This window comes from Mytilus trossulus, chromosome 12, assembly GCF_036588685.1.
Source record: "Mytilus trossulus isolate FHL-02 chromosome 12, PNRI_Mtr1.1.1.hap1, whole genome shotgun sequence".
Taxonomy (NCBI): domain Eukaryota; kingdom Metazoa; phylum Mollusca; class Bivalvia; order Mytilida; family Mytilidae; genus Mytilus; species Mytilus trossulus.
Window position 1 is genome coordinate 6949666 of NC_086384.1, and position 21753 is coordinate 6971418.

Consider the following 21753-nt stretch of genomic DNA (forward strand, 5'->3'; position numbering starts at 1 on the left):
ACGTAACTGAATAGCCATCCAATACCAACTTTATGTTAAGATCTGATTTTTGATGTGCATACCTCTATTTTACATGTTCACATGATAAGGAATTTATGATAGAGATGTGAAACAGATTTTTGAAACAAACGACGGACAACACATATTTTAAAAGTTAGCTGACCCTGACGATATGTTTTGCTTCAACTGACAGGAGACATGTTTTCACGTTCTAAGATCTGAAACTACCAGACAAGTAGTTTCTGTTCTTGTTATTCTTTTTTTAAATGTGAGTCGATCTGTTCAATTAAGGCCGGTGTAAATTCATAAACTGGTTAGACAAATGAAAATTAGGAAAATGTTTGCATTACAATGGATTAAACATCTGCTGATATCAATCTTGCGAAACGTTTTGATGATGACCATGCGTCAAAAAGACTATTACAACGTATCGATTACTCATTTCATATCTAACTTCAAAGAAAAAGCAGAGGTTTCGGTGACCGGGGATTTTAAGTAGTTACTTAGTAATCATTAGCCAGTCAACACTGATGTTGTGAGTTCGAACCCCGCTCACGCGGGTGCACTTAACTCCACTCTTACTGAATAATTGAATAGGATTGCCAGTTTTCATATCAAAGGTCGGTGGTTTTCTCCGATCACTCTGGCTTTCTCCACCACTAAAATCTGTCCGCCAGGAAATAGCCATAGCTCAAAAGCGGTGCATACAGGTGGCGTCGAACACCAAAATTCAATTAAACAAAGAACAAGCGACATCTAACATATAACTTACCCCTATGTATTATAAGTTGTTCTCTTGTAAATCTTAACTTATATATAAAGTATTTGGAAACCATTTGTGCATGCAAAAGGACAATGAAAATATTAACTGTTGTTTTTAACAAATTACAAGACTTAGTTTGTCTTAAAATATCTACTTAAGTTAGGTTTAAATGATGATGTATTTGTGATCCTTAGTTTTTTCTCAGTTTATTACGTTTTTCGTTCGATACATCATCCAATTTTAACTCAATAGAAGCAATCATTCTTCAAGTAAAAGTCCTTCAGCCGCCTAATAATCCAGTCTATTAAACGCACAATTGATAATATTTATACTCCTTAACGACGAGTGGCGATAGGGAAATAGAAATAGGTAAAACTTAGCGTGTTTTCCACTAATGGAGTTCGTGATTATGTTTCAGACCATATACATGTACTCGTACGGTCCAACCATATGCGTACGATCGGATCGTATGAGTATACACATATGGTTCAGTACAAGCTGACCATACATGTTATTGGATCATATGGGTTAAGTTTAAATAAAAATCTATCACAATCCTTATTTTGAGTTTAACAAATTGTTATTATTACAATTAGATGGATAAAATGAACAAACGAACAAATGAAACTAAATATTTGTTTAATTGTATATCGGAATCATATTTTGGTACATGTGCTCTTTCCCAAAGTGACAGTTGCCACCACAAGTAACGTAATATATTTTTACATTTACACGTTTGCAGTTCATGCATGGTCCTTCGCATTTGCTTTTTTTTTGTAAAGAAGTTGCTAGATATTCTTAAACGATTGTCTCCAGCGTGATTATATTTACTTCCGATATCTTCAATTTAAGTGATCATAATTCAATTACTGTATTACTGTCTGACATGATGAATAAAAGAGATTAACAGATTTATTTTAAGCGGGATTTTTTTATTCGTGTGTTTCTCGTAATATGTTTTTCTTGTGTTTTTCTGTCCTATATTTTCTCTCATTTATTTGAATTGCAATATTGTCATTTGTATGTTTATTTAACATTGTTATACATGCAGGAAGTTTGGCGTTCAACTAAAGCAGGCTCAATCCACCATTTTCCCCCTAAAACGTCCTGTGCCAATTCAGGAAAATTGTCATTGTCATCTTATAGTTCGTTTCTATGTGTGTTACATTTTAATGTTGCGTTTCTGATGTGTCGTAGTTCTCCTCTTATATTTAATGCGTTTCCCTCAGTTTTAGTTTGAAACCCGCATTTGTTTTTTTTTTCAATTGATTTATGAATTTCGAACAGCAGTATACTACTGTTGCCTTTATTTTTGAAATAGTTAAATAATAAAGTTTTTATTTCAGTTACAACTGAACTTTTTTATATTAATTTGAGAGTTAAGATATGTTGATCTGTTATATGTATTTGTATCTAATAAACTTGACCAACTTCTTAATACTAGTCCGACCGTACGCGTACGGTCCAAATACTCATACGGTCTGGGACATTTATACAAATTAATCATTTTTGGACATTTTTAGCAGCGATGTATGTTTTTGGGCTGTTTCATACATTTTAAGGGCCGAAATAAATTCAAAAGGATGGAAAATGTCTAATTATAAATACATGCAATTAGCCAATGTATAAAGTCATTTTCAAATCTCTGTATCGTATTCGGTTCCATTTGATTTGAATGAACTTTTTAAACACAACATACATAAAAGCATGTTTTGAGTCAATACGATGCACACTACTTATACGTACTTCCAAAAGAAACATGCGTTCCATTTACCTAATAGATTAAGCATCACGGATGTACCATTCACTTAAACAAAATCTCCATATTTATACTTAAAAGTATTACAAACATTTCTATATACAAATTGTCTAAATCAAAATCAAACAGTCGACAGCAGTTTCTTGTTAGGAATAGTTTATCCGACTGCATTATAATATTTCTTAGTAAATATTGCAGAATGAAAACCAAATTACGCTTTAAAGCAAAATAAACGTTTACACATCTATTTGTTTTCAATGTTGATTTCCCTTATTAATATAGAAGATGTGTAATGATTCATTATAAGACAAATTTCCACCATGGACCAACTCACGTAGAATTTAGTAATTTAGGATGGCCTTCGACAATGCGAAATCTCACTCGAAGATAAAACAATTCAGTAGAGAAAACAAAACAATAAACTATTAAGTAAATATGATAAACATCTACAAATGTACCAAACAAAAACTCCTAAACGTGAAGGTTCCTAACTTGGGCATTTTTTGTTATTTTGTAGTAACATCAGCATATCAGTCGGTGCTTAATCTTCACAGTAGTCTGGAACAGGTTACATTTGACCAAACCTGGCTTTAAACCTTCAGACTGATCCAGAACATTAAAAACAACTGGCAAAAAGACATATAGAGGTGATTTTACTTGTAATTATTATAACCTATTTTATAGCCAATCAAAACATGATGAATAAAAAAAAATGAAACTTTTGCACTTCCCGTTACTAAATTACGACATAGTAAGATGAGTTACATAAAAACTGCTGCATCATTTCCATATGCGTGTAGCATCTGTATTTTCATTACATAATGTATTTAATAGCAGCATTCTCAATCTAGAATACAGTTGAATCGTCATCATGAAAATTACACTCACGGTAAGAAAGTATTTTGTCTTTATTATTTATTTTTTTATCATAATCATAGTCTTCTTTTTATGTCAAAAAATTGAAAACATTATATAAAATATTTTCATGCGTCCAAAGCAATTTTCTGGATTTACCTTCATCATGAACGCCCAAAGCCAAACATTGAAATCCTACGATGTATAAGTACCGAAACCGTTGAAGAGCTACATGACAAAAATACCTAAAATAAATAGCCAAATGCATCTAAAGTCAACGTTGCCTGAGGGAGTTGAAACCTTAGTTTCTTAATAATATCAAAAATTATAAACGGACACTTTTATAAACGTTTGTTAAATCATGTCAGTACCAAAGTACTGACTACTGAGCTCATGTGAGCTGATGATACCATCTGGGACTGATAGTCAACCAGCAGAGGTATCGACCCAGTGATGTAAAAAAAAAATTGAAAACAACACGTTTAATAATTCCATGCGTTCGAAGCGCTTTTCTGGATTTACTTTCATCAGGATTGTTCAAAGCCAAACATTTGAAATCCGAAGATGTTAAAATACCGAAACCTTTGACGAGCTATATGAATTGTGACATGTAGCTTCCTAATTAGAAACATCACCATAGCCTAATTTACATGAGCACTAGGACAGGTGTCACATGTCAACCCGCTTGTGTACTCACCTTCCTTTCGAGTCAAATAAAATCACCCCTGGTTTGTGGCGGATTTCTAGTTCCATTAAATCATTTATTCTAATAAGAGAAACATTGATTATGATATTTGTTTTCTATTTGTTAGATGTGTTTGTCTTTTGATTTTTTCATTTTATATAAGACTTTCCTTTCAAATTGAATTTTCATTGAGGTCGGTATTTTGTTATGTCACTTTTTAATTAGCTCATACTCAGCTATGGACATGATGAACCCGTTTTCAGTAACTGAAGGCACCACTTGGCCAATACTTAGGTCCGTTTTTGGTGTGTTACCTTATTTTTCACTAAGTGCTGATATGATGAAACTAGCCCGAACGGTAATGAGATTTTCTTTTGTTACGTTGATTTATATTACCACCGTACCATTTTTGAGTTTGCTTAAATAAGCATATTATTCTAGACTATCCACATTCTGTATGTGTGTGTCCTTAGCACACGTCTTATAGCTTAGAATACATGGATTGCTGTCTGCCACAATTGTTTTAGGAAACACCAATACTGTTTTTCTTCACTTTGAAGATAACTGCATAGTGTCCGTGCGGAAGTTGAAAGGATCTTGTATTTTGTTTACGAAAAAGTGTAGCAATCCTGGATAATGTTATTCTGATTAAGGTATCCGACCCATAATAGACCACGTGACTAAAATTAGTCAAGGTCTACCGAGGTCGATCTTATCTTTTCACCTCGGTATTTTCCAGCGATTAAGTTTTAATATCACTAGTATTGATACATGAAATGTATTCAGCTGACTGTTAGAAGAAAGACAAAATAACTTGAAAAAGCTTTGGTTTGACAAAAACGAGGATCAAAGAAAACGAATTTTCTCATCAACCAATAACTGTTAGAGATGTCAACTTGGTGAAGAATTTCTATAATAGTTCTATTTCGTTTTACGGAGGGATCCTAAAAAAATTAAAATTGATACACACTTTTACATATTTTACGCTATGTGGGTCACTGTCACATGGACTTTGACTAAACCTTAATACATTGAAATTTTGTACTAGGCCATCCTGAAAAAGAATTATATATGATGGTTAACAGCTAATTAGTTGAACATATAATTTAGACATAGAAAATTTGATAAACAATTATCGAAACAAAGATTAAAAAGTCAAAATAAACCATACATTCATAGAGAAAAATCCTTACAATGGTGTGATAGTAAGACATCAAAATTAGTCAATGTTCAACAGAATTACATGAATAAGATATTATCATTTGAGAAATGTACACTCTGTACTACCTTGAAATACTCGAGTAACCGAATGCGCATCCCTAACATTAATTAAAACACATTCCTACGTAATTTTTCTGTTGATTTTACAGTTTGATTATAAGTCCCTCCTACTAGGGGTAAATAGATCCATTGTTAGTAGGGGTTTTTATCCAAGGATAATGGCATGGCAAAGTCGCGGGGTCCAAATCATATGTCCCCATTAAAATCATTGATCGTAAAACGGAGGGTGCCAACCAGGGTTTCCCCTGGGTCAATTATTTTTCTCGCCACCTCTTTCGCCAAAACAATATATTTTTCGCCACTTTATTATTTTTTTCGCCAAATAACATAACTATATTTTTCGTTTAAAATTTACATTTTTTTCTACCTCCTCTCCCCCTTTAATTTCCCTTAAATAAGATGATTTTGCCCATTGTGTCTATGATTATGCTCTCAAACTTATTTTAGAGTTTACAAGTTAATGAATAAACACTAACAATTTACTTTAAAACAACATATTTTTTTTAATTTAAAAGGGAAAACTATTCCTTGTATTTTAAACAACTTTTCTAATTGATTGGGCCACTATACTTTTAATAATAAAGAAGATATAGGTCCTGGAATATAACAAAATTAATGGACATGTTTTGATTATGTTAAACCAGTATAGTTCGTAGGGAAAGTTTCTTTAAAAGAAAAATACTGATGTTCCCTTTTGTACTAAGAAGTTTTTTTACAACAAAACAAAAGCTTTTATCACATAAAATTAATCCCTGGTTTCATTTGTAGTCATTACATTGAAGGGCTACTCTCATTCGAGCCAACCTTTTGGATAGATTTCTTCATAACGGCAGTTTTCTTTTCTTGACCATCGTAAATGAAAAAGTTGAGACGTAAAACTAGGCTTGAAACACGTCACGGTCACTCAAACGACTTTTAAAACGTCTTCCTTATCAATTACCGATATTTAAGTCAAAGGATAAATACAGTTTAAAATCCGAGATTTTTCTTGGTTTTGGACATTTTTCGTCACAACAACAGCTTTCTTTTCTTAACTATCTTTAAAAGCGGAGGAGACGTCAAAAGTTTGCTTCAAACACGTGCGTCGCAAAGTGGTAAATGAATTCTGTATGTGACATTTAGCAGAAGCCATTTAACCATATCATTTTGTCAAACAATTTAATCAACACCTTTATTAATATAGTCCTTTGTTGTCGATAGCTATTAAATGCAATCAGCTAATTCCAAACCTTAATGAGGTCAAGGTGAATTTCGACTATTGTCTGATCGGGTAAAGTCCGAGAAACTCTAAAAAAGTAAATAAACAAGATGGAGGAAAATATATCGTTCTTTATATTTCTTTCGCCAAATTCTTTCGCAAATGACGAATTTTTATCGCCACAATTATTATTTTTTCGCAAATTGCGAAAATGGCGACCGCCAGCGGAAACCCTGGTGCCAACCTCCGTCAACAAGCGCCAACCCTGCTTCATTATGAAAATTTCATTCACATGATTAATATAACTGATTCATCTTATTGTTTTCTTTCCATCAGATGCTTGAAATTCGGACTGAAGAACTATATAATTTCTATTGAAAGTTTTAAACGTTAATTGATAGCATGGGATTATATTCTTATATCTTGAACTTTCTAGTGTACTGCGTAAAATTAGCACGAAGATAAAATATATAACTTTTCAGACTGATTAATCGGCTATGACATATCATCAAGTCACCATTCTTTATTTGATAAAGCAAGTTGCAATTCTTTTTCAAAAGTTTCATTTAATTTTGTAAAATCAAAATACACAACTAACAGAATGTGGTTCTTAATAAATAATTTGTTATTATAACATGACTGTGTACATTGTAAACACTTTACATTATTGCAAATTGTTAATGTTAATTGGTGACATTTGTATGCAGATAATTGTCTTGGTGTTAGCTGTACTAATAACGACCTGCGATGGTTGGTGGAATGGTAAAACAAGGGGTTATAAATGCAATGGTAATCATTTATATTACAAGTAGATATTTGTCTCATTACAAAAAAAATATCATTATTTGTTATATCAATAATTTGTCATGAGTAAAGTGAATTCTTGTTTAACATACTGTTTAAATTACATTTAATATCTTTTAAAACGATCCATGAAATGTTATTAAGTAAAAAGCAAATGCATTGAAAGGGATCAGATATATAATCCCGTTGACAATAACTGCTATTTGTTATTGATGTTGCTCCCATTAACATGTGTCAGTCGCTTATCGTCCTTTTCCGTCGGACCATCGTTGTTTTTCAAGACCATACTCATTAATTGTGTCAAAGGAGAGTCAAAAATTCAGTTCGTGTTGTTTAATCTCTTGAACGACGATCAAACCAGGACCCCTTTTATTTGCAGCGCGGTGCTCCCACTACGGAACCATGACTTTTTTTTCTTATCTGATATGCCGACTAATTCTAAAATGTACATCCTTCAATTTACATTTTTGGAAATATAACATATATTTAAAACAAAAAGGTCTATAATCAAATTACCACGATGGCTGCAAGATTCAATTTGCGCTTATACTTATAGCTAGAAAAGCTCGTGATATCACTAATAAAGGATGTCATGAACAGGAAAATACGGTTATGATGTTGGCTACGACAAATGTAATATAAACATGTATGTGATCACTGACACAGATGTTTCACACCGATCATCCAAATTAGGAGTTAGTTCGTAAACCATAAATCTGGTATCCAATTGTAATCCAGGAATATTTCGTTCATTGGAAGCTGCGGATGAATTTATTTGCGGTCGAACATTCAGATTGGTAAAATTGAAATAACTCTCTTGTTATTTAACGTGTTATTTACACAAATCTTGTAGGCGAATGTTATCAGTGTTAGAACCGGTACTCAATTATATCACATCGACCAATTGTCTCTTCTTGATATCCCTTTTTATACCTCTTTGAAAGATAATATGAGAGTATAACGTAAACATTACCGTACAAAATGCGCATTTCGACAACCAATGTTTCTACAGTGATGCTCAATGCCATTTTTTTGAGAATCTAAAAGCTTGTTAAAAGATTGAAGAGCTATAAACAAAAAATATAAAAAAAGTCCTGCAAGTAATCAGAGCGTTGCACGAGGACGATACATTTCTTAATACTAATTGATTTAAAAAATATCGGAACAGCAATTCTTTATAAAACAATACATGTCTGATTTTGAATGGACAACATATATGTTAAAAGCAAAAACTGCAACAATGTACCTGCCTTAGAACACCATTAAGAATCATTTCAAGGGGAATTTTTGCAAACAATAATATGACAGCACATAACAAAAATATCCAAAGTAAATCATCGACGTCATCTTCAACTAACGTCTATTCCTCATCTTTGTTTAATTTCTTTAAAACGTACACTTATCTTCTTTTATAGAATAACAGGAAATAGTGAACACAAAAACGAAAATGTATAAAGCATACGTGGATATCTGATAATACCAAAAAATAATAAACAGTCTGGGAAAATTATGATATTGTGCAAGTTTATTTGTTTACAATTGTCATATCATGGTTGGGAAATCATGGTTTTTGTACATACATGAAAAATAGTATAGGAATATATATGAACATGTTAAAAAAATTGTAGAAAACTAATGAAAGCCATCACTTATAATTTGTAGAACCCTCTGGAGGAGAGCCTTACTATTTTGGAACAACAGCTTTATCCTGCATGGGAAAACGAAAGGCACCATCAAGAAGCACTAGATCTCATAAACACAGGTGGATTCTATACAAGGGATATTACTTTGAAAGATTGAACAAGAACGATGTTTATAATCGTGGATTCTCTACGAACTCTGACAAGTGTTCAACCAGGCGTGAAAGTAGACCAGCTGGATATAGTTCTCTAAGCGTTGATTGTATCATGAAATGTACAAATAGTTATGAAAGAAAATACGGATCATATAGAAGAGGAGTAAACGATGGGCGTCATTTTGCAAACCGTCTCTCAGATATATTGTGTACGAGCACAACATGCCCTTCATGGTGTTAAATTATGATCTGGCTTGAACAATTTTTTACACTTGTCCTGTATTTTCTATGAAAGTACAGATGCATATTATGTATGTTGATAATATATATGAAAACACGAATTTGAATAAAGATAGTTTTATTTTAGTTTTCTCATTTTTGCTTGTCTCTTAATATCACGGGTCTGAGGCCGTTTTGATCTTCTTTTTTACTTATTTGGTTTTTTTTAATGATTAGGATTATTGCACAATGTTAACTGCTGTATTGTTGACATTTTTACCTTTTTTGTCTGTTTGTTTTGTTCACGTCTCGTTGTCAATATAATGAAATTTGATGCGACTGTCATACGAGTGAGAGGTTTAGCTTGCAATAAATCCAGGTTCGATCCATCATTTTCTACATAAGAAAATACCAGTCAGGAATATGACATTTGTTATCTATTTGTTTGATGCGATTGAGCTGTTGATTTTGCCTTTTGATTATGGACTTTCCGTTTTGAATTTTCTGCGGAGTTCAGTATTTTTGTGATTTTAATTAATTGGGTTGCAAGTTTCCAATAAATTTGATAAGTTTTTTATTTGTAATTTTAACCAGAACGAGTACAGAAATGTGATGTTCATTTGGTTTTTTCAAATATTAATTCAAAAAAGCCCAACAAATTCAAATGTGGTACTCCTGTTTCCTGAATAAAAGAAAAAGAAGTATACCGCTGTTCAAAAGTCAAAAATCGATTGAGAGAAAACAAATCCGGGTTACAAGGTAAAACCGAGGGCAACACATCAACTATAGGAGGAAAGCAACGAACCAACAGAACATTGAAGTGCACCACATTGCAACAAACATAGAAACGAACTATTATATAGCAACTGTCATATTCCTGACTTGGTACAGGACATTTATAAAAAAACAATGGTGGGTTGAATCTGGTACAAATATACGCAAGAACACCAAAGACAAAGATATACATAAATAAATAATGTTAATGTACATTTCGACATGTTAATCAAAGAATAACAACGAATTACTCAAATTAATTAAGGACAGTACACAAAAATAGTTAAACAGAATTACGAACGTGTGTCTATACCACGAATGAATCAACGCCACAAAAAAGTAACGTTCCAAGTAGTTTTCTAAAAGTTGACACAAGTCAAGATTAGGCTTCTAATTATGTTATTAGAAGAATATAGAATTGTGTTAGTAATAGTTCAAATAGCTATGTCGTACCCTCTTTCAAGCCAAACTGCAAAACAAAAAAATCCAGTGCACTCAGTTGCCCTAAGTCAAAATCATAGAAACGAAATGGGTGATTAACCATCTCTACCCTTGCATACGAATAGAAAACAAAAAAATAGAATCACAACTACAAACGATAATACACGATCATATTTTCAAATAAAACTATGTTACTAGATACAGGAACGCTGGATAAAAATAGCAGAGACACGTCTTATAGCAATGCGAATTCAAACCTAGTTTTACAGTCCTATTCGGAAATAGGTCAACGCTCGGCACTTAAAATACCAGACGACGTAAATAGTAAACCACGCATATACGACGTGGAAAACGTGTCAAACATTCTCGTTTGGTTTGAACACAGCAATATTAGAACTTCGTATTTGTTTTGACCTTGTCTGTTCGAACAACCAAACAGACAATAAAACAGCATACTGAAGAATTACATTTTTCATTACCCTTCTGTAGCAACTGCTATACATGTATACACTAATACTTCATGGGCACATGAAAAAATCCCCTTAACTTCATAAAAAGCACATAAGAAGTCAAGAATATAAATTTCATTTGTTTTCTATCCATTAGTCATGTTGTTTGATAAAGTTCTACGTTTGCTTTTTTATCAGTTTTTATAGATAATATATTATTGGATTTACCTTGTAGTTTGTTTTCTTTTTGTTATGCTTTCTGTGTCTAGCGTTTTTTTGTTCAGTTGCTTGTTTTTGTATGCCAAATTTGTTTTTTCTGTTTTCATTTGCCTTGATTGCCCCTTGCTTTATTCTACTTCTTGGTACAGTTATGGAGTAACAAGGCTGTATTTGAAGAGTTGTCGCCTTCAACTAGGATTTTATATGGTCGTAATACTGTTACTGCTGTTTAAATTCAAAATTCTTAAACATTCAAAAAGTAAAATTCACAAAAATAATGAACTCCGAGAAAAAATTTAATCGGAAAGTCCCTAGTCACATGGCTAAACAAATGACAAAAAATATCAAACGAATGGACAACAACTGTCATACTCCTGACTTGGTACAGACATTTTCAAATGTAGAAAATGGTGGATTGAACCTGGTTTTATAGCGCTAAACCTCTCACTTTACGACATTCTCATCAAATTCCGTTACACTACAACAATATGTGAACAAAACAGACATAATAAATAAAATAGTCAAATATGAGTTGAAAATATCCCGAAAACGTCGACTACGATAGCCAAAAGTAAAATCACAAAAATACTGAACTCAGAGGAAAATCAATTTGGAAAGTCCATAATCACATGGCAAAATCAAAAAACAAACGATGGTGTCTTTCGCTTTAATTGTTAATTGTCATTTGCTGAATGGCTTTTATCCGTTATCCAATAAGAATTAACGTTACATGTTTAATTACATAATAATAACAATTAACTATCATATTTTCTTCAATCTCAATGGAAAATAGTTATAATTATATATTTAAGGAATGACTGTATTATTTTTTTCTGTCTATGACAATGTATGAAGAAATAGCATAACACATTTCATTTCGAATAGGCAGAAAAAATATTACAATCATTCCTTATAATTAATACTTAATTCCATTTTAAACCGGAGTAAACCATGAAAACATGTTGATGACGTCAATGTCACAAGAAATAATATGATGAATTTAAAGAAAAGAAATCAAATATATTGTGTTCATCAAAAACAAGAAGATAAAAGACAAACAACAGAATACAAAACATAAGATCATGAACATAGAAAGCTAAAGACAGGGGTGTCTGTCAGGTGGTCCGAAAGGATAAGCATATCCTGTTCCACGTGTGACACCCTTGATAACCCGGATATTTCAAGCATCTGTCATCTTTGTGAAAGCAAGTATAAGATCAACTCTCTTTTCATTTGGAATGGGAAATACATACAAAAAATGGAAGAAAAGTTAAGATCTTAATAAGAAGAACGAAATAGTCTTAGATTGCAGTCAAATGGATCTGATTAGTTTAACTATCCACTTCTTATTCATGCCGCCTCCAGAACCAAGTGTCGGCAGTTGATTTTGCGTTTTTCAGTGAATTTATATGTCAATAATTACCTAAATCTTTTATCAAGCAGCTTTGAGGTGATTTACACAAAAACTAACGATTTATTCGAGGCTTTATATGTGTGGACAACAGCATATCTGTCATGGAGGTAGGCCATGGTCTTTAATGACTAGTGTAGCATGTGTTTTAAAAGACCCATTTTCTTTAACCCGATTGATATCACTACCTTACATATTTTATCACTACCTTACATCTTTCATCCATTCGGAAAGAGTATGTACGTATTCTTCCTTCTGATAAACATATGTCTAGCATAGTCCTCGAACAATGTGAACGACCGATAATTATTATCACGATATAAGAACCAAAGAATAACAATGGAACTAATACGTCTTATCCTTTGTTCTTTGAGATTGGCACTTCGTGTTATTCAGACTACTTTTAATTGTAATAAAACAGTAAAGAAAAATATGAAACAAAGATAGGATTTCAATTTATTTGCTATAAACGCTATTTCGACTGAAATTAAAATGCATTGCCAATAAAAACAATTGCAAAAAAGATAGCTAGTAAGCAATGAACTACGGGCAAATGTACACTGTTTCGGAAACAATATAAGTCAATTTTGGTATAAAATCAGTAAATGTATGTCAATGTTATTTTAACATTTACTTCAATTTAACTAATGGTCTGTGCACTTATTTCTCACTTAAACAACAGTCCATAATTGTTAAGTTATATTAGCTAAGTTATGTATTACTCTTCTACCTCACAGTAACTTAAGTTTTTTTTCTTCTACTTTTTTTTTGGATCTCATCGTAGAAATGTACAAAACAGACATTTAAATTAGAAGGACATTTTTCCGTAATCTTTGTTTTTCATATCATCATATGCTTTATAGAATCTAAATAACAAACGTAGTTAATGTCTGTGTTATTTTGGTCTTTTGTGGATAGTTGTCTCATTGGCAATCATACCACATCTTTTTTTTTATATTAGATTTCTGAAAGAGGAAAAATCATTTACAGATTCCTCTCGGGGCGTTGTAATTCATAACTGTTTTGTTGGGGGGATATGGGGGATATGGGGGGATTGTGATGCTTTATTCAAAGTTTTCTATGTAACGTTTCGCTAATTTTTTCCTCAATTTAGTTGTCATTAATGGCCTCGATAGTGTCTGTTACCGTTTGAACAAAATGTTTTTTTGTTAACCACTTTGTAATTCCCTCTTTTCAGTTTAGTTCTTTGCAACATTGAACGTCACATAAAGCACGCATGTGTATATACCCTAATGTTTAATATTTTGAAATTGTGTAGTAAAATATAAAACTATTAATTGACAACCAAACGAATATTACAAAAAAATCTATTTCCAATGAGCAAAACAAACATCGGTATAGGTAAAAATGTCAAAAGTTAGGGTACAGCAGACAACAATGTGTTACAACCTTAATCACTATCTACTGTCACTATAACAAAAATTTTTTTTTACACGGTGAAAAGGAATAAATGAAACAATTTCTATAGCATAATATAAGATTAATCACTTATATATAACTTATATATGGGAGGTTTGGCGTGCCACAAAATCAGGTTCAGTCCATCATTTTTAATCACAAAGAGTAACTCGTTGATGCAGTACATAAAACAGATGTCTGGTTTAAAATTCTGATCTATCACAAAAGAAGGTAACGTCATTTTATTTATATTAATTCTAGCGACATCTGTAAATAATAAATAGTAAACAAACCAATTTGAATCATTTTAAATAACCTATTCCTTAATGTAGTAGTAGGTATAACAAATGTTGCAAGTCTGAACGTACGAAATCTTGATTTCAATAAAAAACATATTTATATCAAAACATATAAGAAATATCCCAAACAAATAATTGTCATCGTCATATAAGACCCAAAGAAAAGCATTGAGTCTAATGTGTTAACTACGTCATCCTTGGTAACATTTAGTTTCTTATTTGAATCAGCTTGTTCTACATATTTCAACTTTTTGTTCAATATCCATTCTGTTATACCTTTCAGTGGTGACCAAATATCATCAGTTTTCTTCTTATAATGGTATTTAATAGTTACTGTTGTACCATACAGTATTACTCCACTGACTGTGATAATCACAATCATAATAATAAGTAAAGTGCACATCGGATTCGAGGTAGCTGGTACGGAGGCTGAGGCAAGAGTAAGAAAAATAGCATATGACAACAACAGGGTGATGGCTAGGCCTATACGCTCTCCTGTTTCAACAGGAACGATGAACACCAATGGGTTCAAAAATCCAAACAAAAATGTAGGAAAAACTACCATTATTGTATAATAGAGTGGCTGGCGTTTAATTTCTACTGTAACGTAAAAAACATTGTGTTCTTGAGAATTGTAGACTGTCGTAGTGCACTTTTCCAAGGTCCAGTCCGAATTAGGATTGAGGTGCATCAAAAGACATACATCAACTATATTTGTTAATGAAAGATGTTTTTTGTCAAGTCCCCATGGAACTATTTCAAGAGTACATATTTGTGTATCAAACGGAAATTTAGAAATATCTGGGGTACATTTGACATCTGGTACTGTCCCTGGACTGTACCTTATATATCCACTACTGTTCACAGATGCAGGAAATTTCGTACTGTCACCAATTATTTCCATTTTGTCAACTCGATTTATAAGAACCAACGGTGGTAGCCATATATCTTTTGAGTCAATCATTAACAAACTCAAATTTCCATTTAAAGACGGAGTCCACTCTAGACGTGTATCATGCCAGATTAGGTGAAAACATCCTGTAAGAGATATACTCTCCTCGACTTCTCTGAAAAAGTTAATAGATACCATGAGAAAACTTATGCTTATGTGCAATGTCTCTGTTGATGGTGTAGGCATCACCTCTTTTGTATAATTCGTCATCAGGTCTTTGTATAGTCTCTGAACATCAGTGATTGATTGAGTTTGAACATAAACTAAGAGCATAAAATAGAAAAATAAAATCCACTTCATTCCGAAATAAGCGCAATACATATTATTCTCTCTCAAAAATTCGTCGAATATGAGTGAGTTAATTCTGAAAGAATCATCAATGTTTCGAATAGGAATTCAAAGTCCATTGCAAATCTATACAAATACCTCAAGTAATATAACGTAACTTTTGTATAGATAATTGTTTAGTTCAATATCGAGTCAGTCATACTAACGCTAGACAAATTGTAATGTAAACACTTGTTACGAAATTGTATTGTTTGAAAATAATGCTATGTTTTGTCCAATTCTAAAATCGGCTTAAATGATCAATGACAGTTGATGTAAACTTAAATTAACAAGACAATAGGAAAAATTCTTTATGTTTGACATTGATGACTGAGTTTTATTCATATGAATATAAAACATGATCCATATACAGAAAAGCTTGTAAAACATTTTTGTAAAATAAGGGTTTAATTTGAAATTAACGGACTGTCATCTATTGTATAATTCCGTCATAGATAAATACCCATTAAAACATTGGATTTATACAAACACATCAATTAATGACAAAACGTGTGTATAGAATATACTGTCAATAAGGAATCTAGCTATTTCCACAATATAAACGATGCTAATGGATTTTCATTGTTTTGAGCATAATATTTTGTTTTGCATCCTAAGTCTTTTATATGTTTAATTGAACATTAGCTGTTAGAATCAATGCTTGACGATTCGACTATTTTGACCATTTTTGTCATATACAGTTTCTATCTTAGAGTATAGTTTTCAAGATAATAAGCAACTATACTAAACATAGATATAAAATGAATTTAAGCAATAACTCTAGTAAGAAGTCGACTGTCTTATTCGGTCATTACAGTTCCGAGTGTTTACATATTATTAAAAAAGGTTCAACTTTTTCTGGACACATAAATGTACGCATAACTATATAGGTCGCCTTGGTAGTGTACAAGTAAACGCATCGCGTAGTTTCTGGAAAACATACATCGCAACGTACGTTTTTTTTTTTTTTATCATTTTCGTACAATTACTGTTGAAACAGACAACATTGTGTTTAAACATAAACTGTAAATTTGCGACACAGTGTTTAACGTTTTGTTGAATTTATAATTTCACAGATATGCAGTATGCTTTAGACGGAATGCAGCACGCTTTTATTTCTTAAATATTATGTTAAACATTTCAAAAAGGATTGTACGAGTTTTTAATACATTTTAACCACCAATCACAAAAAAGTAAGACTGAAAATGCTGAGTAATAAAAAGTTGATTCACATCTCGAAATTAGATAAAATATTATCAATTAAAAACTAAACCTGCCAAAGTAACTACTTTAAGTCCTTAGCCAAATTCCAACAAATCGTACATGTGTATTGTATACATGTATCTCCCAATTGATTCGATAAAACAGGTCTTTTTGTTCGATATTATGCTTTCCTTAATAGAGAATTGGTACCAAGGGAGCTTTCAATCTCGGATTAAAAATAGTAAATAGTTTTGCTTTATGTATTTTGCTTTATATGTCGTTTTTTCAATGGTTTCATGGTTTTGCTTTTCGAATTGACAATGCTGTTGTTTGCTGTTTTTCTTTCTTTCTATTACTGATAAACGGTTCTTGATTTACACCTCTGTGTGCTTTTTAACCTGCTTTCATTTTATCTGTTTTACAAAAAAAAACGGACCAGTAAATCCTACCATATTAATCATATAAAACCACTATAATAGTTAACAAATGTTCTGTTTTTGTTTACATCATCTATATGATGTATTGTTGACTATTCCAGTGTTTTTTTCTGTCAAAATTGCATATTCGAGTGTATTTTCTTGATATTTATATTGTGTTCTTGTGTTGTTCTATAAATATTTCAATTTTATTTGTTTTATTTCTTCACTTTTGTTTTGCTTCTGTTCTTTTTAAAAAACGAAAGAAGTTCGCGGATACTTGTAAATTGATTAGGGAACAACCCAAAGTAAATCACTTAATGTGAGAGAAAAGAGTATATCCACCCCCCCCCCCCCCCCAAAAAAATAAATAAATAAATAAATAAATCCGTACGCGTCTTCACTGAAACCGCAGCTGTCTGTTGTCATGCATGTATGAGCCGCCATATGTTTTAACCAACGTCAACATGGCGGACCGAGTTTATCATTTTAGTACATCATCGTCATGTAATTATGGATTAAGTTATGAAGAATAGAAGGTGCCAACTCATTAGATTGAGACAAATTGACAACTCGCTATGACAAAAACAATAATAAAGTAAAGAAATAATTTTGACATAGCTTAGAGAACACTTGTACGCACATTTATAAACTACATAGAAGTATGATAGCTTCAAAAAAACATCTGTAAAAATTATAGAATAAGGTATGATTGCCATTGTGACAACTTTTCACCAGATACTAAATGACACTTTTAGATGTACATGTTGTAATAATAAATGAATTTGAAACCTGCTATTCCTTTCTGAAAAATAATTTATTTTACACAGAAATATTGTATTGGAATATTATATGAAAATATAAATATGTCAGAACTTTTGCTATCTTTAAAATGATACCATCTTGTGTTAGATGAGCCGATAAATCATCTTTAAAACACGAAATTATCAACCTTAGTCAACGTGTTCTTAGAATCTGTTTAATCAGAAAATACGCGTAGTACAAGTACCAACTGTTAATACAATGTCATTGGTTTATGATAGGAAAGTAGTTGCAAACTATCAAAAAGAAAAATATGTGACAGAATCCGAGAACTTAATCACTGTTCAAATCAGTTGTTTTATACCTTCCCGAATCATAAAAATGAACTATTGTATTGATTTGACCACCATTGTATTATGTTATTTATATCATAAACTAACATACTAGTACCATTTTTGTGCTTTTCAAATACACGGTAAAATACGTTAAAGATACCCAAGTACACATATTTGTTTAAGACTAGCTAAATAAACTAATTATAGATACTACTTAAGCACGCTTCCGGGTGTGGGATTTTCTAGCTGCATTTTCTTGAAGAACCATTAGTGGGCTTCAGCTGTGGTGTGCTCTTTGGAATGTTTTTTTTTCTGTTTGACACATTCCTCATTCTCAATTACATACAAGTTTACAAACAACATTGAACATGTTAAAATTATTTATTTTCGTCACAAAAATATTTTTTGTATTTATTTTCATTCGATATGTGTCTTGGTTTTTTTTTATAGAAAAAAAACCAATTCCAAGAAATACAAATAGCAAAACGATGAAATCATTAATAATAACACGTACTGAACACTACACAGAAACAAATATTTTTAATTCATGGTTAAAAGCTCCCTTGATAGCAGCAATTCTCTATAAAGGAAAACTTTATACAAACACCCTGGAATAATGCATTAATTGGTGATATACACTATATATGAAAGAGCTTTAGGAATGGGGCTACAGAACTCGTGAAATCAATTTGGCACCTTTGTCAAAATATTAATTTTGTGATGTTTTTCACTAGTTTTGAGATGTAAATCAACTGAATATAATAAGTATTTTCAACCTCAATATAGCTGATATTTAGGTTAAATGAATTATAAAGTCACACTCTCCTTTTTTAAAGACAGAAAACATGATATTTATTGAAACTAAGCTTGCTGCTCTCTGTCTAAAGCATATATGTGCTGATATAAAATCAACAAAGTGTAAATCACTGTGTCACGAATTTCTAGTTACTCTGAAAACAAAATATTGTCGTTTTCTTTGTGTAGTTTATTTAGGTTAACAAAGACAAAAAAATGAAGCAATGGGTGTCGTCGCGAGGCGACGAGTAGTGATGAATACACCTGTTCACTAGCCTTGGAACCTGACACAATATTCTTACTACCGTAAGCGACTTTCGGTTCAACGTTTAATTTTGAATCGAAAATATTTCACCGGATTCCATGTTAACTTTTTCACGAAAAAAGGCGTTCTATTATATTTCTGCTTACATTTCTTTGAACTGATTTTTTTTATAGATTGTTAAAACTTGAAATCTTAAATATTGTTCAACTTGATCATTTAATGCCAGTTTTATCGATAATATAAATAATGCTTTTAAAAGGGAAAGTGTAATGGGAGCACATATGTGCAGAATGATCAGATCTTAGCACTGTCTATTTACATCAAAATTGTCGGGCTTCTTATGATGTTATGAAGAGGATGTGAGCATGTGATTGCCAATGAGACAACTCTTCATAAGAGACCAAATGACACAGCAATTTACAATTATAGGTCATCATACTATATGACAAAATTAACTAATTATTCCTTTTTAACCGATTATCTTGAAAAAAGTACATAACAAAATAAAGAACTTCTCGTAAAACTATCATCTATGCAGAGAAACATAAAATGGGGGGAAAATATCAGCAAGACACCAACAAATGATCTAATGACCGAAATAGTCAGACGATACCTTATCAAAGTTAGTGCTCTTTAAAAATTTTGTTATCCTTTTTTACTAAAAATGTTTTTGCTTATTAAATTGAAATGATAAGATAACAACTGTACATGACAAACCGGGCTTACATGGTCGAATCGTCAAAAATGGATTTGACAGCTAATATTTCATTCAAGAGATAAAAGACTCAGAGTACAAATAAAACCCAAAACATAATGCTAAAAACAATAAAATTCCGTGAATAAGTCAGGAAAACGGCCATTGTTATATTATACTTGTAGTTCGTTTCTGTGTGTGTTGAATGTTAGTGTTGTGTTTCTGTTGTGTCGTATTTCTCCTTTTATATTTGATGTATTTCCCTGGAATTGTCTTTTTCTCCATCGATATGTGGGTTGCGAACAGCGGTGTACTACTGTTGCCTTAATATATTATCGAAATGCATAACTACTAAATTGACAATAATGTCTATTCAAACGTTTTGCTCCAATAAATTATGTATTTGTATAGATCCAATGTTGTAATGGGCAGTGAATGTATATTCGACGGTTTCGTACAATGCGTGCCAATTCTATTATTTCAACTTGAAGTTAAACTCTGTTTTCCCAGCTACTTGTTAGAATCAATGATCTTTTATATTCATATACATAAAAAAAAACATCATTGATTTCAACCATCAAGTATTTAACCCATTGTATCGTTAAATTTAGTTTACAAGAACTATCATTTGATCATTTCACCCGATTTAAATCAAATATAAAATGTAGCATTTAGCGTTAGTAAAAAACGACACGACATTGATCAACATCATTACCTATCAAACACGTTTTTCCATTTAGGCATAGATTTTTTTCATTGACTGTGAATTACTAATTCAATCGTTTAAGTTGAATAAAAATATATGTTGATATCTATGTTTTGCGTCTGATTCGGAATGAAGCGGACTTTACTTTTCTGTTTTTTGCTATCAGTTTATGTTCAAGCTCAAACAATCACTGACGTTCAGAGACTATACAAAGACCTGGTTGCGAACTGTACAAAGGAGGTGATGCCTACAACATCTACAGAGACATTGTATCTAAGTATAAGTTTTCTTATTGTATCTATAAATTATTTCAAAGAAGTTGAAGAGAGCATATCTGTCACAGGATGTTTAACCCTTATCTGGCATGACCAACGTCTGGAGTGGAATCCATCTTCAAATGGAAATTTGAGTTTGTTAATGATTGACCCAAAAGATATCTGGCTGCCACCATTGGTTCTTATAAATCGAGTTGACAAAATGGAAATAATTGGTGAAAGTAATAAATTCCCTGTAGCCGTGAACAGTAGTGGATATGTAACATATAACCCCGGGGTAGTGGCGGATGTCAAATGTACCCCAGATATTTCTAAATTTCCGTTTGATAGACAAATATGTGTTCTTAAAATAGTTCCATGGGGAACGGACACTATTCACCTTTCATTCACACAACTATTAAATATATGCAATTTGATCCACCTCATGCCCAATTCAGATTGGACCTTGGAAGAGTGCACTACAAAAATCTTTTTTTCAAGAGAACACAATGCGTTTTACGTAGCCGTACACATTAAACGCCAACCGCTTTATTATACAATAATGGTAGTTTTTCCTACATTTTTGTTTGGATTTTTGAACCCATTGGTATTCATTGTTCCAGTTGAAACAGGAGAGCGTATAGGCCTAGCCATCACCCTGTTGTTGTCATAT

The 21753-nt window shown here is 31.9% G+C and overlaps 2 protein-coding genes across 2 annotated transcripts; one reads left to right on the plus strand and one right to left on the minus strand.

The window, feature by feature from the left end:
* Window positions 1-7176: 7176 nt before the first annotated feature.
* On the plus strand, window positions 7177-9506 carry LOC134693618 (uncharacterized). The gene is made up of 2 exons (XM_063554456.1): window positions 7177-7330; window positions 9008-9506. Exons 1-2 carry the CDS (start codon window positions 7177-7179, stop codon window positions 9379-9381), a joined length of 528 nt encoding a protein of 175 aa, XP_063410526.1. The 3' UTR covers window positions 9382-9506.
* A 4962-nt stretch (window positions 9507-14468) lies between these two features.
* On the minus strand, window positions 14469-15533 carry LOC134693619 (acetylcholine receptor subunit alpha-like). The gene has a single exon (XM_063554457.1). It carries the CDS (start codon window positions 15531-15533, stop codon window positions 14469-14471), a length of 1065 nt encoding a protein of 354 aa, XP_063410527.1.
* Window positions 15534-21753: the final 6220 nt, after the last annotated feature.

What these genes read in the sequence shown, in the direction of transcription:
- LOC134693618 (XM_063554456.1), top strand. Translation starts at nt 7,177, where the DNA reads ATGACTGTGTACATTGTAAACACTTTACATTATTGCAAATTGTTAATG. An exon ending in AAGGGGTTATAAATGCAATG is followed by an intron (nt 7,331 to 9,007) that starts GTAATCATTTAT and finishes TATAATTTGTAG; the next exon opens with AACCCTCTGGAGGAGAGCCT.
- LOC134693619 (XM_063554457.1), bottom strand. Translation starts at nt 15,533, where the DNA reads ATGACGAATTATACAAAAGAGGTGATGCCTACACCATCAACAGAGACA.